Consider the following 13,921-nt stretch of genomic DNA (forward strand, 5'->3'; position numbering starts at 1 on the left):
CAGAGGCTCCAGAAGTATAAGAGGTGGACACAGAGACATAGACTTGAGAACCCCAACACAGCTTTATTAACACTCCAAGCCAACACCAACAATCTTTCCAAGTGTGAGGTCCCAGGGGTGAAGGGTCAATGGGGCAGGGCCTGAAGGTGGGGTTTGGCGCTCAGGGCCCCTGCGTTACTCATTACTCAATAAATGATGCAAGACGATAGCCCCATGCTCTTGCCAGTGGCCCTGTGGGTCCCCACCTGGCCTTAGCCGTTGCTCCCGGTGGAGCAAGGAGAGCTTCCATTGCTGTCTGAGGACCCTGGCAGAGGCTGGCCCATCCGATCCACACACCAGCAGGGACCTCGGCGCTGCCCTTGGGAGGAGCGGCACTGGGGAGAGAGGCATATGGATCAGAGGTGAGGCCAAGGCTCCAGCGGGAGAGATGGGAGGGGTTCCATGATGGGAGGGGATGACGTGTGGACTCCTATGTCTGAGTATGCAGAAACATCTGAGAGTTTTCAGGACTGTAAGGCCCGCCGGGTTCCCTTCCCTTGCTTCTCCTCTTCTCCACCCACAAAATTGTGCCATTCTTCTAGGCTAGAACAGTAGTTCTCAAAATGTGGCTCCCAAACCAACAGCATCAGCATCACCAGGGACAGACTTAGACATGCAAATTCTCCGGCTCTTTGTGCGGGCTCAGCCACCTGTGTGTTCACTGCCCTCTAGGTGACTCTGATGTGCCTCACATTTGTGCACCTCTGAGTTAGGCAGCCTAACTCCGCTACTACAGTGTGTGATTGTTTAGTCTCTGTGTAGACCCTAAAGTTGGGAGATCCTTAAAGGCAGGAACAATGTCTTATTTATAAAACTATATAAGAACCCCCCTCCCCAATTCCTGGTAGGAGCCTGTACTGATGGACCAAGAGGAGGAGAGGAGTGGCCTTACCTGCCGTTTCCGGTAGAAGCCCCGATGGTCACAATTAGGCACGTAGAGGGTGTGAGCCCCCCGGTAGACCTCGGTCTGAAGTTGCTGCAGCACTGAGTCCAGGTGTTTGCGGCACGGACCCTGGGGGAAGGGAGAGCAGGCAGTTTAGAACCACTTCAGCCAAGCTCCACTGCACAGTCCACTGGCCCTACCAGGACTGACTTGAGAGACTTCTCTGAGTCCAAGAAAGCAGTCTCAGGTGGGCATCTCCAGGGCTCCCTACCCCTCCTGCTCCCTGCCAGCCTCAAACTCACCATCTCGGTGTCTGGGATAGCTCCAGGATTGGGCCTGGAGGGAGTAGTAGAGGTCCCCGGGTTCCTCTGTTGGTCTTTGCGATTCACATCCTGTTGGCGAGTAGTCCCTGTTTGGGGTTTACTCTCCTTAGGATTTTCCCCTACAGCCACAAGAGGATGGGAGAAGAAGAGGCCAGAAATCAGCCAGATGTCAAAGACCAGAGCCAAATGGAAAAGAGCCTTGCTCACCCCCTACTCGCTGAAGTGGGTGGAAGAGAGGGAATATGGGGGGGGTCAGAACCTGGCTCTTCCCTTACCTTCTTGCAGCCTCATCTTCTTTCTCTGGTAAATGGTATTATTACCTTTACTGACAACATCCCTAGACAAGTTTTACGGTTTATAAGGAAGAAGCGCTTTGAAAAGCAAAAATCGGGAACAAATACAAATACAGTAGTTGCCCCACATCTGTGGTTTCAGTTACCTGTGGTTAACAGAGGTCTGAAAATATTTGACAGAAAATTCCAGAAAGAAACAATTCATAAGTTTTAAATTGCTCGCTGTTCTGAGTAATATGTTGAAATCTCACGCCCTCTTGGTCTGTCCCGCCCAGATAGGAATCATCCCTTTGTCCAGTGTTGCCTTTTAAGTGAAAAGGTGAAAGTTCTTGACTTAATAAAAAAGAAAACATATCTAATGCTGAGGTTGCTGAGATCTACAGTAACAAAGAATCTTCTATCTGTCAAATCGTGAAAAAGGAAAAAGAAATTCATGCCAGTTTTGCTGTCAAACCTCAAACTGCAAAAGTTACAGCCACAGTGTGTGGTAAGTGCCTAGTTAAGATGGAAAAGACATTAAATTTGTGGGCGGAAGACGCAAACAGAAAATGTGATGTGATTGAAGGCAATGTGTTGCCACAGAAAGCACTGAGCTTATATGAAGACTTCAGCAAGGAATCCCTTGAAATAAAGTGACACCTACACATTTACTGAAAGTAAGGGATGGTTACACAGATTCAAGAATAAGTTTAAACTGAAAAATATAAAAATTACTGGAGAGGCTGCATCTGCTGATGAAGAAACTGCTGCCACATTTCTGGCAGAGTCGAAGAAGTTGTTTAGGGTTTGGCTCTATCTGCAGTTTCAGGCATCCACTGGGTGGGTGGGTGTCTTGAACCTTATTTCCCCAGCGGATACATTGGGAGGCCTTGGGTTTGGAGTGAAAAGACCTGTCTGTTCCACAGAAGGCCAACAGGGGGTGCACCAAGGCAGAGAGATGGGGCAGAAGAGCAACGGATGTGGAATTGGTCACAGGGACCCAAGTGGAACGTGTGTCCCTGCTGTGACCCTGCTGTGACTCAGCCCACCTCTCCTAGGCCTGAGCTGTGGTTACTTTGGGGGCAGCGGGGGCCTCTCTTTTCTGGTTCCCTGTGTCTCAGCCCAGTTCAATTCCAGTGGTCCCAGAGCATGTGAGATTCTGAATGTACCATTCTGCCCTGGATGGGCAGAGGGCAGGTTGCAACAATGCAGGGAATAAGGAGCTTCCAACCTGCAGTCTGCTCCTGGCTCTGGAGAAGATTTACACACGGTGTCTGGGGTGCCTGGGGCGATCTCAGGATGGCATAAGGTGAGGCGATAAGTCAGGTCATCAGGGCAGGAAAAGGCAGGGAGGGGAGCATGCACTGCTTGGAATTCACCCAGCTGTAAAATTAGATATTGTGACCGCTGGAAAGATCATTTCTCCCCCTCTGTGCCCAAAGCAAGCTCTGTTCAGTTCCCCAGACCTCAAACCTAGACAGTGCTCCCATCTGCCTATTACTCACAGCTGGAGCCACTTCCTCTGTAGGAGTCTGATCCTCTTCCCTCCACACTCCTTAGCCCTTGCCCCTCATTCCCTCCATTCGGCACCCTACCATGACCAGGCTCCCACTGCCTCCTCCGGCCCACCTGGGCCACTCCTTTTAGGAAGAACCCCTAGCAGCCTGGATACTTGCATTTGAGACTGAAAGAAACTGCAGGTTAATTCCCTATTCCTTCACATGGAAGAAACCAGGGAGATGGGGCAGAAGAGCAATGGATGCAGCTCAGATACCCCTGGAGTGGGAGCTGTTTGCATTTCCTGCCCTCCCCATCTCCCTGCTGCCCCCCGTTTTTGGGGTTCTGACTCACTTCTGTCCCACCCACTCAATGACTCAGCCTTCTATTCTCCTCCCTGGGGTGGGGTGGGTAGAGGGTTCTGAACAGCTTTAAATCATAACTCTGATTTTGCAGATTCTTTCTTTTCCCACCTCTCACCCCATTCCCCAGGGGCGCGAAGCGCCTGCCCTCTGACCCTAGTCTAGTCTGAAATAACTCTGGGTTTGGGGAATCTTCTGTTCTAGACCTCATGTTCAGGTGCTCTGGACACCCTGATATTAAGAGAGGAAGAGATATTTCTCAGGGTGTGCGGATTTGGGAGCTTAGGGTTTCCTTCCCTCTTTCTTCAAATGGAAGCTGAGAACATCTGAGTCCTTTTTCCAGCTTGGGGGTTTAGGGCTGAAGGAGTTGGGCCTCTGTGGCATATGACGTGGCTCTAAACCCCTCCATAACCCCGTCCCTTTCCCCTCAAGACAAATGATAGAGGAAGCAAAGAATGTTGAGAACTCAGACAACTCCCTGCCTTATCCTCAGGACCTAGCCTCACTCCAGCCTTCCAGCCGTCCCCGCACTTGCCCCTTCACCTCCCTAACGTGGCCCCCAGGGCTGCAGAGAAGTGTCTACGGCAGGACCTCGGAGGGCTACCCGCGCCCACCTCTTCAGTACCCTGCCTGGAGAGTAGCGGGTCTCACATGGGCGGGGCAGGGGCGGGGCGCGGACTCACCCGAGGGCGTGCGGGCCCGCCGGCAGCGGCCGCGGCCCAGCAGCAGCGCCCGCAGAGGCGCCTCCTCTTCCTCAGGCGGCTGGCATTGCAGTCCTGGGGCGCAGTTAGGGGTGTAGACCCCGCACGGCTGCCCCTCCCTCCTGAGGCAGCCCCCAGCTTCCGCACAACCCTCAGCCGGCAGCCCCGCATCCTCCTCCACGCACTCCCCTGGACAGCCCGCCTGCACCCCCTGCCCGCAGCCTGGGCACCGTGCCAAGGCGCCTCCTGGGCGGGCAGCGAGCAACAGAGTTAGCAGCAGTGGTGGCAGAAGCCTGTGGGGGGTCATGGTCAGCATTTTTGCCCCGTCCACTCCTCCCAGAGCAGTCGTAGCGCAGCTGCTGCCCGCCACTGCCTTAAGTAGCCTCCGGTCAGAGGCCAGGCCCTTTAAGAGCCAGGTGAAGGAGGGTGGGAGGAAAAAGGCAGAGGCATTCCCTAAACTGGGTGGGACTGGAGAGGCCCGCCCCACCTGCGTCCTCCCCACTCTTCTCTACTCCCTCCCTTCCCGGTTTCTGTTTACTTTCCAAATTACTCTGATTTTTCTTGCTTTGTTCCCGGGAATCTCGCCCGGAATTTGGGAGCTGGACAGCTGGCTGGAGGAACTGGAGGGTGGAAAGCGGTGGAAGGAGGAGAGGACAGAAGTTGGAATGAAGAGAAAACCTGAAATCCAGTTCGTGTGTAGCTGCAGGGGCATGCAGGGGCTCCCGTGGGGAGTGAGAAGATGGCAGTCTACAAGTGGACAGAGGAGAGATTGTGCGTGGAAGTCGTGAGAGGGCTGGGGGTGAATGAAAAGAGGAAAAAGTCCGAGATGATGGATAATGGAGTCTTGGGAGTACCGACTGCTCATGGGAGAAAGTAGGTCAAGGGCAAAGAGTGGAAGAGTAATACTGAGGGTGGGGCAAGAGAAGGTGTCCCTGAAAACGAGTGTCAGGGGGGCCAGACTGGGTAAATCGATAGAAAAGGTTGGGGGACAAGGTGCGGAGGCACACCTCGAATGAACTGTTGGAAACCTTAGCATTATGGCGGAGTCAGGAGAGTCTGGAAGGGTTGCAGAGGGGTCAGTGTACATGGGTGAGAACCTGGGAGGCAGGGACAGGGAAGGGGGAGATTGGCCAGTTGAAATTATAGGGGTGGAACAAAGTCAGAGGAACCCATACACTTGGTGCTTAGGAACAGTGGTCAGAGAGCAGGACGCACCCCCTAACTTCCAACCTCAGTCCTTCATTCAGGTCAGCCTACCCTCCATTCCTCTCCTTTCCCAGAACCTGTCCCCCATCCCACCCCCACCCAGTATCATCCAGTGAATTATCTGTATTCATCACGTTGTGCTATGCCCAGGGGTTGTCCGAAGGTGGCTGAGGGCCCTCATTACACAAGTCTGTCTCTTCACACCAGCATTACTCTTCCCCAGGGAGTGCCCCACCCATCCCCAACACTTCCAGCCCAGCTTTCCTTCCTAGAGGGAAGAAGGACCGTTGCCTTCAGCAACCCACAACGCCAGGCTCTGGGTTATGCAATAGCCATCTCATTCTTTCCTAAAACAAGGGTTCTGGGCAGTGAATCAGTTTAAATTCTGGGCCCCCAAGCAAGAATGTCAGCAAGAACTTCCTGAACTTTTAGGTAAATATGAAATAAAAGAATGGCACTCCCAGCACCCACTCCCCCAACAGCTACTCTGGGACCTTAAGACCTGCATTTGGGGAGTAGGGTCTTTCAGCAGCAGCCCTGAGATTGGACAAGTGGGGAGGAGGGGGTTTGGGAGTGTGGGAGTGTGGGAGTGTGGGAGCGGGCAGCTCTCCTCCACCCTGTGAGGCTCTGTGATCTCCTGACACAAGCTCTAACCCCAGGGTGGAGAGCTCTGTCCTTTCCTCAAACTCTTATCACTATTTATTTTGTCCTGCACATGGTTCTGGCTAGAGCTTTTCTCCTGGGCTTCAGCAATCCACTCCTGAATAAGACAGGGCCTGTGGGAAGTTGGGATGGGGATCAGTTGGCTGTGCTCCCTGCAGGATCTCAGTGTGATTTTAAAAATATGTTTGTGCTCTTCCTTGGTAATTTATATTGCAGAAAAGCCTGGTCCTCTGCTAGCCTCTCACACCTACCACTCTCTTCTTAATACTCTCTCTTCAAACTCTCCCTTCCCTCATCCTACACTGCCACCACCACCCTACAGATTTAATGCTTGCACCTCCCCAGCTTGGTCCCTCCCTGAAGTCTAAGCTTGGTTACACGATCCAATACAGCTCACCACCCCAGTACTGCACTTTCCTTTTCCCCATTCCCCCAACATGGATGTCCAGAGCTTTGCATGTTTGGTGCTGGGGTCTAACCAGGCTCTTTCTTGCAGACTGAGACTCATGAATTCGGCTTCTTCTCCCGTAGGGATACCCTCCACCTCAGCATCCAGAGCAGGGATCTGAAGCACAGTGGGCACTCAGTATGTAGTATGGGCCAAGGTGCAAACCCATGGGAATTTGTCTGGCTTCTGTGTGAGAGGAGTTTGCCGAAAGCTTCTGCCAGAGCTGTGAAAAGGCTAAATAGCTTGGGCTATAACTTAGGCTTTTCCATAAATAAACTCTGCTGGGATTCCTCCTCCTCTTGCACATTACACTCTGTCCTCCTGATTGCTATATTCTGCATCTCTCACGCCCAGCCCCTCCCTCCAAATCCATGGCACTGTCAGGTGCTGACTTCCTTTTGAGAACAAGGCTGTAAAGGAGGGGGCTTGCCAGTACCCTTTTGAGCTTCAGTCTGAGGAAAGACAAGTTGTGACATAGTCCATAGATTAAAAAAAAACCCAGAGAGGAGGACAGTGATCACATCATGACATGGCCTAAGTCTGTAAGCCTGATGGGAACTGTTATGATGACCTCAGCCGGTCTCCAGCCTTCGTTTCTGCCATCTATTCCACACACAGCTTCCCAGTTGTCCTGCTGAGGCACAGTCCTGCTTGTATGACTCTCTTCCCCAAAGGCCTTTTGTGGTACTCCGTGTCTACCCCCCTACGCCTCATAGAACCCATCTGGCATTCATGGCCCTGTGGACAATGGCCCTGGAGTGCACCATCGTCAGCTAGCTGGTTGCATCGCCTTCCCCAGAACCCCTGTGCACCATCTTCAGCTAGCTGGTTGCATCACCTTCCCCAGAACCCCTGGCAGTTTCCCGTCTCTGGGCCTGAACTGAGATAAGGGGAAATGAAGGTGTAGTATAATTGGTGCTCAGAGGTAATTACTTCCCCTGGACTCTAAGCTTTTAGCTCACAAGGACTAAACCCTCCCTACACTCCCTTTACCGCAAACCAAATTCTGTCACCTCTTCCCTACCTGCTCAGCCAGCTGTCTGCCTTCTTCTGAATTCACCTCCATTATTGTGTTACTATCTTACATTTTTGTTTATTTTTTTTATATCTTATTTTTCCAGTTACATTGTGAGTGCTTTGAGATTGGGACCTCATACTTTCTTCATCTCTGGGCCCCCAGCTTCCAGCCCATACAAGGATTTGGAATTGATACAAATAAAGGTTAGTGTTTTTGGTGGGAGCAAAGGCAGTCTTGGGGGAGGGCATTGAGAGGTGAAGGGAGCTCCTTGCAACTTTCCTAAGGCTCCTTCAGTATTAAATACTTCTAAGTGAGCCCAGCCCTCCCCAAGGGTGGTCTTGGCCCTCCCACCTCTCAGCTCCTCCTCTCTCTTTTCTCTTTTCCTCCTTGCTCTCAGAGTAAAGGTCCAAGAGTTAAGAGGCCCAGAGTGTGTTCAGGGTTCAATAGAAGAAGGAAACTGGGCCTCAGGAGAACAGGTCTTTACCATAGAGCTTGGGAGAAGAGATGGGTATGGGTATGGAAGTGGAGGGAGGCTCAGATAGGAAAGCACATCTTTAACGGATACAAAGATAAAGGAGCAAGGAGGGCAGAATAGTGTATGTGTGTATACGTGTGCATGATATGTATTTTGTCTAGATTCCCAGGATCCCAATGATATCAGAGAAAGAAGAGCTGGGAAAGGAGCAAAGCAGTATTCTAGACAGGGCCGGAGTCAGCCAGATGGCTGTGAGCTAGGAATCACGGGTAGACAAGAAGCAGTGACTGGGGATCTGAAATTTGCTTTTTTTTTTTTTTTTTTGTAATTAAATGAATAAAAGTATATTCAGTAGAGTCATAGAGCATCTATTTATGTGGATGTAACATAAGTAGGGAAAAATTGTGCTCTCAGGGAGCTAAGAGTTTCTATCTGTCCATCCCCCCAACACTTAAAAAACACTTAAAAAATCAACCAGCATACTAGAATGTAGACTGTAACAAATGAATCTAACTGTATTATACATTTACTGCGTAAACACACTGCAGGGGGTAAGAAAAAAAGGTGCTGACCTAAGTAACTTTGGAAAAACAATGGTTGACTAGAAACTATAAGTCTAAAGATAAAAAAAGAACAGCATATTCTACATAAACACTGTACTCTAGTTGATAATTTCTCTCATGGGCTAATGGGTTACAAATTTTTGAAACTGCTTTACATATATACTGAGGTTGATCAAGTAAGTAATGGACATTGGGAGAGAATTTACAGATAAGCAAGGGGGAAGGCTAGTATGAACCCTGTGGTACTTGGTTAGAATCTGAGACATCAGTATGAACTCATGTTTTACACACACACACACACACACAGAGCTAGATACAGAAACAAGTATAGATATGTGTGTATACATGGTTAGCATAACACATGTATTACCTTCACTGAGAGGGCCCAGAAGCAATGACACCCCAACAGTGGTGAGTATTCCTAGAACTTCGATCTTGGTTTCAAAATACTATTCTCCAATAAAAGGAAACAAAATTCCTTACAGAAACAGCTGATTCTAGGTCTAGGGCAGGGAAATTTAAGATAAGCTGGAGCATCTTATAGAACCAGAAAGTAAGGAAGCACTCAAAAAAAAACAAAAGGGTGGGAGGATATGAAAGAGACATAAGAACTAATCTGAAAGAGCTCCCACTAGTCAAAGCTGAAAACAACTTGAGCAACAAAATAAATAACATTATATTGGATTAAATAAGGTACGAAATAAATATATATGAATGCATACGGATTGTATTAGTTTGCTAGGGCTGCTGTAACAAAGTACCATAAATTGGGTGGTTTAAAACAACAGAAATTTATTGTTTCACAGTTTTGGAGGCTAGAAGTCCAAAATCAAGGTGCTAGCAGGTCCACGCTCCTCCTGAGACTCTGAGTAGAACATTTTCTTGCCTTTCTCTAGCTTCTGGTGGTCACTATCAATTTTTGGCCATGTCCTGAGGTGAGGATATAGAAATAAGTAAGACATGTCTCCTGCTTCCAACAAGATCACAGTCTAGTAGAGCAGGGGACCCCAATCCCTAGGCCATGGGCCAGAACTGGTTTGTGGCCTGTTAAGAACTGGGCTGCACAGCAGGAGGTGAGCAGCAGGCAAGCAAGCGAAGCTTCATCCATATTTGCAGCCACTCCCCAGCGCCAGCATCGCTGCCTCAGCTCCATCTCAGATCATCAGGCATTAGATTCTCATAGGAGCACCGGTCCCTGGTGCCAAAAAGGTTGGGGACCGTAAGAGGATGGTCACATGAACTATTGATAATAATAATAATAAAAACTTACATTATCTAATATTTTCTATATGCCAAGAACTGTGCTAAGCCCTTTACATTTAATCTCCACTATAAATTTATAAGGTGGGTGATTTTATTATTCCCAATATTCTTTCTATAGGAGAGTGCTAAGGTTTTAAAGAAAGAACTACTGGAGCAGGGATTTGAATCCAGATCTCACCTGAGCCCTCTATGACTTGCCTCATTGTCGCCAGCCTCCTAATAATTTGGGGGCATGTTTGTTGGAGGTCTTTGCTTAGAAACATCTGCTGGGCAAATCCATTTCCAAAAGGCCTCTTCATGGGCTATGGATTACACTCTCAAGGGCTTTTAATATGATCACTTAGTCTGGGAAAAGGGCCATTTCACAGAACATCTGTGGTTAAATTCTGAACTCTTAATATGTTGCCATGGCTGAAATAGCTATTAGAATAGTAAGCAACAGAAGGAAGAATATGAGAAATAATCATAAGACATTTCCGAGGCTCCTAATGGAAATTTCCACCTATCATTATTTCTAACTCAAACTATCTGAAACCATACTTATCATCTCCCCCCACAAAACATTCCTCGGCTTTTATTTCTTTATTTTTTTGCCACTGGTCTCATCACTCTCTCAATTTCCCAGTCATCCTCCACTCTTTTCTTTTTCATGAAATTACTCATTCCTGTTGGTTACTCCCTCCTAATGGTTCCCCCATCTGGTCTGAAAATATTTCATTTCCATGGCTTCTGATGGTTTGGGTTCTCATTGTCTTTCACCTGAACCATGATGATAGTTTCCTATGGACTGCCCAGTTTTCAGATATGATAGACTCTGTACCCAGTCTATTCTTTCTGAAATGAAAGTAGAGCATATAATTTCCTCTGTTCAGAAATCTTCAATGGCTCCCTATTAACTCTAGCAGCAAGTCCATATCCTTGGTTTTAAATCCACTGGTTCTATAACTCTATTATTACCCAACAAGAACTACCTACCCCTTGACCAAATATGCTGTTTGAATTCAAACATCCGAACTTTTGCTCATAATTACACTCTTAAACTTCTCCTTCTTCTCTAACCACATATTCTCTAATTTTTATTATCAAGCTCTGAATGTAATTGAATAAGTTTGTTTACCCTAATCTCAAGGAGCTCACAGTCTCTGGAGAAAACAGACAAGCAAATCAACAATGACACTATATAAGAATAAGAAGGATTAAGAGCCAAGTGAACACAGAGGAAGTAGAACTTAAGTTTGCCTGGAAGAATCAGAGAAGGCTTCACAGAAGAGGTGGTACTTTGGTTAATTCTTAGAGAAGCAGAAGTTTGTGAGTGAGAGGACTTGAGAGAAAGGCCTCTAGGCAGAGGGAGCAGCATTTGCCTTTAACAACCACGTGGCTGTTTATCATGTGCCTCTTCTTAATACCTCTTATAGTTTGTCTTGTACTTCTAGCAGCTTTTCATATACTATGTCTTGTCTACTTTTAACTGGCTTATGAACACCTTTAAAATAGGGGCCATATCCTCTATTTTCCATCTATAAAATGGAAGTTGTAATACTTACTTTACAGAATTGTTATGAGTGTTAGGGATAATTCATGTGATGTACATGGTAGGCACTCAATTATTTATTTATTTTTCTGTAATGAATGAATAAAGTGTCTAACTTATTTCTTGGCCCACACTAAGGTACTCAGTATTTGTTGATGAATGATCTTACCCTGCTTCAAAACTGTTGTGTCTACAGCTGGAAATATGTGCTTTGGAAAGAAGACCTCATTGGACTGGAAGAGATGCAGGGAAAGGCAATGTTTCAGCAAGGTGGGCTACCAGCCTGTGAGCACTAACCAAACAGATGAAGGCTCTCCAATCTGAAGAGGAGACAGAGATATTCAGATTCGACCCAAGTTCACTGATTGCTTATTTATTTTTTGCATAATTCTCACAATGTTCCATTATTATATCAAGATAAGAAGCGATATCAGAGAGGTTAAATGCCTTACCAAAAGCCACACAGCTCGGTGGTGAGATACACTGGATTCCAAGTTCAATGCTCTTTTCACTTCAACACAAAAACTTTCATGATGTAGAAAAACATTAAGACTTTGGATAAATTAAATACAGACGTTTTTTCCCTCTAAATTCTCTAAATATTCAAACCACATGTGATTTCTAGAGCCAGAGAGAGGTTGTTTTAAGGCAAATAAAAGGAAGGATAGTCTTATGTTTGGGGTGGTGTGGGAATAAACAGAAGAAATGTATTGTTATGAAAAACAGCACAGACTGAAAAAGAAAGAAGTTAGAAAAAATTTAATAAAATCATAGATAAAAGATGCCTGAAAAGTCATGAAAAGACTAGACTTCCTCTTCTCCCTCTTCTTGAACTGTAAGACTACCCCAAGCTTCTTTCCAAAGACAACCTGGGGCTGTTTGCGGTTTCGGCAGGCCAGCTATGCCCTCCCATAGCCTGTCTTTGGCAAATCTGTTGAAGAAAGTATTCTGGGCTGTACTAAAACACTGGTTATAATAAATATTTATTTTTCCCTCCCTAAAATTTTGTCCTGAGAGTCTAGAATTTAATATTAGACAATCAGAGTAAGTTTAGAGAAATAGCAACTAAATTTCATACATCAAAATCAAATATATGCAAAATCAATATACAGAAATCGATTGCACTGTATTTTTAAAATTAAGTTTATTAGGGTAACATTGGTTAATACAATTATATAATTTCAAGTGTACATTATAATTTGACATCTATATATTCTATTGTGTGATTACCACTCAAAGTCCAGTTTCCTTCAGCTACCATATATTTGATCCCTTTTACCCACTTTACCCTCCCCCAACCCCCCTATATTTGACCTCCTTTACCCTGTCTACCACTCCTCTCCTCCCCAGCCCCCTATCCTCCGGTAACCATTAGTCCATTGCTCATGTCCCTGAGTCTCTGTCCTGTTCATTTGTTGCTTTTAGGTTTATATTCCACATATAAGTGATATGTGATTTTCAACTTTTTCTGTCTGGCTTATTTCACTTAGCATGATTATCTCGAGGTCTATCCAGGTTGTCACAAATGGCAGTATTTCATCTCTTCTTATGGCTGAGTAATATTCCACTGTATACATGAGCCACAGTTTCTTTAGCCAGTCATCTATCGTAGGACACTTTGGTTGCTTCCATGTCCTGGCCACTGTGAATAATGCTGCTATGAATATCAGTGTGCAAATATCTTTTTGGATATGGGTTTTCAAGTCTTTGGGGTAAATACCCAGTAGTGGGATTGCTGGATCATATGATAGGTCAATTCTTAGTTTTTTGAGGAATCTCCATACTGCTTTCCATAGTGGCTGTACCAATTTGCAGTCCCACCAGCAGTGTATGAGGGTTCCTTTTTCTCTGCATCCTCTCCAACATTTGTTATTACTTGTCCTGTTGATTATAGCTATTCTAACAGGTGTGAGATGGTATCTCATTGTGGTTTTGATTTGCATTTCCCTAATAGCTATCGATGTTGAGCATCTTTTCATATGTTTGTAAGTGATTGTATTTATATATATATTAGCAATGAAAACTGGGAATTGAAATAAAGTAACATTTACAATTGTATCAAAATACGGAATAGTTCAGGGATAAACCTGACAAAGGATCTGCACACTGAAAACTACAGAACATTGCTGAGATAAATTAAAGTAGAAAAATAAATTGAGAGATATACCATGTTTGTGGATTGGAAGACTTTCATGTTGTTAAAATGTCAGTTCTCCCAAAATTAATCAATAAAATAGATTCAGTGTAATCCCAATTAAAATTAAGATTGAGTTTTTTTTTTGTTTTTTTTTTTTGGTAGAAATTGGCAAGCTGATTTTTCAGGTGGAAAAGGATCAGCTCTAGAATAGCTCAAACCAACTTTAAAATAGAACAAAATTAGAGGGCTTATACTACCTGATTTTAAGACTTATTATAAAGCTACAGTAATCAAAACATAAAGATAAAGACAAATCAGTGCCACAGAATAGAGTCTAGGAATATAGCCACACATTGAGTTTTTTCTTTTCTTTAAAAAAAAAAAGTATTTTTTTTAACTTGCTCAAGTAATTTTCACTAAGGTGTAAAGGCCATTCAGTAGAGAAAGGATAGTATTTTTAACAAATGCTGCTGGAACAATTGAATATCTATATACTAAGAAATGAACTTCGATCCATATCTCACACCATATACAAGAATT

General features: G+C 45.7%; 1 protein-coding gene and 1 long non-coding RNA gene across 2 annotated transcripts; one reads left to right on the forward strand and one right to left on the reverse strand.

Moving 5' to 3' along the window:
• Positions 1–43: 43 nt before the first annotated feature.
• On the reverse strand, positions 44–4,524 carry IGFBP6 (insulin like growth factor binding protein 6). The gene is made up of 4 exons (XM_011375845.2): positions 4,060–4,524; positions 1,225–1,364; positions 932–1,051; positions 44–374 (listed from the first exon to the last, which is right to left on the reverse strand). Exons 1-4 carry the CDS (start codon positions 4,391–4,393, stop codon positions 252–254), a joined length of 717 nt encoding a protein of 238 aa, XP_011374147.1. The 5' UTR covers positions 4,394–4,524; the 3' UTR covers positions 44–251.
• Positions 4,525–4,671: 147 nt separating this feature from the next.
• LOC111729707 lies at positions 4,672–12,391 on the forward strand. The gene is made up of 3 exons (XR_002776346.1): positions 4,672–4,950; positions 7,516–7,615; positions 11,441–12,391. It is a non-coding gene; the product is annotated as an uncharacterized LOC111729707 (long non-coding RNA).
• The last annotated feature ends 1,530 nt before the right edge of the window (positions 12,392–13,921 follow it).

Source organism: Pteropus vampyrus, unplaced genomic scaffold (genome assembly GCF_000151845.1).
Source record: "Pteropus vampyrus isolate Shadow unplaced genomic scaffold, Pvam_2.0 Scaffold276, whole genome shotgun sequence".
In the NCBI taxonomy this organism is placed as follows: domain Eukaryota; kingdom Metazoa; phylum Chordata; class Mammalia; order Chiroptera; family Pteropodidae; genus Pteropus; species Pteropus vampyrus.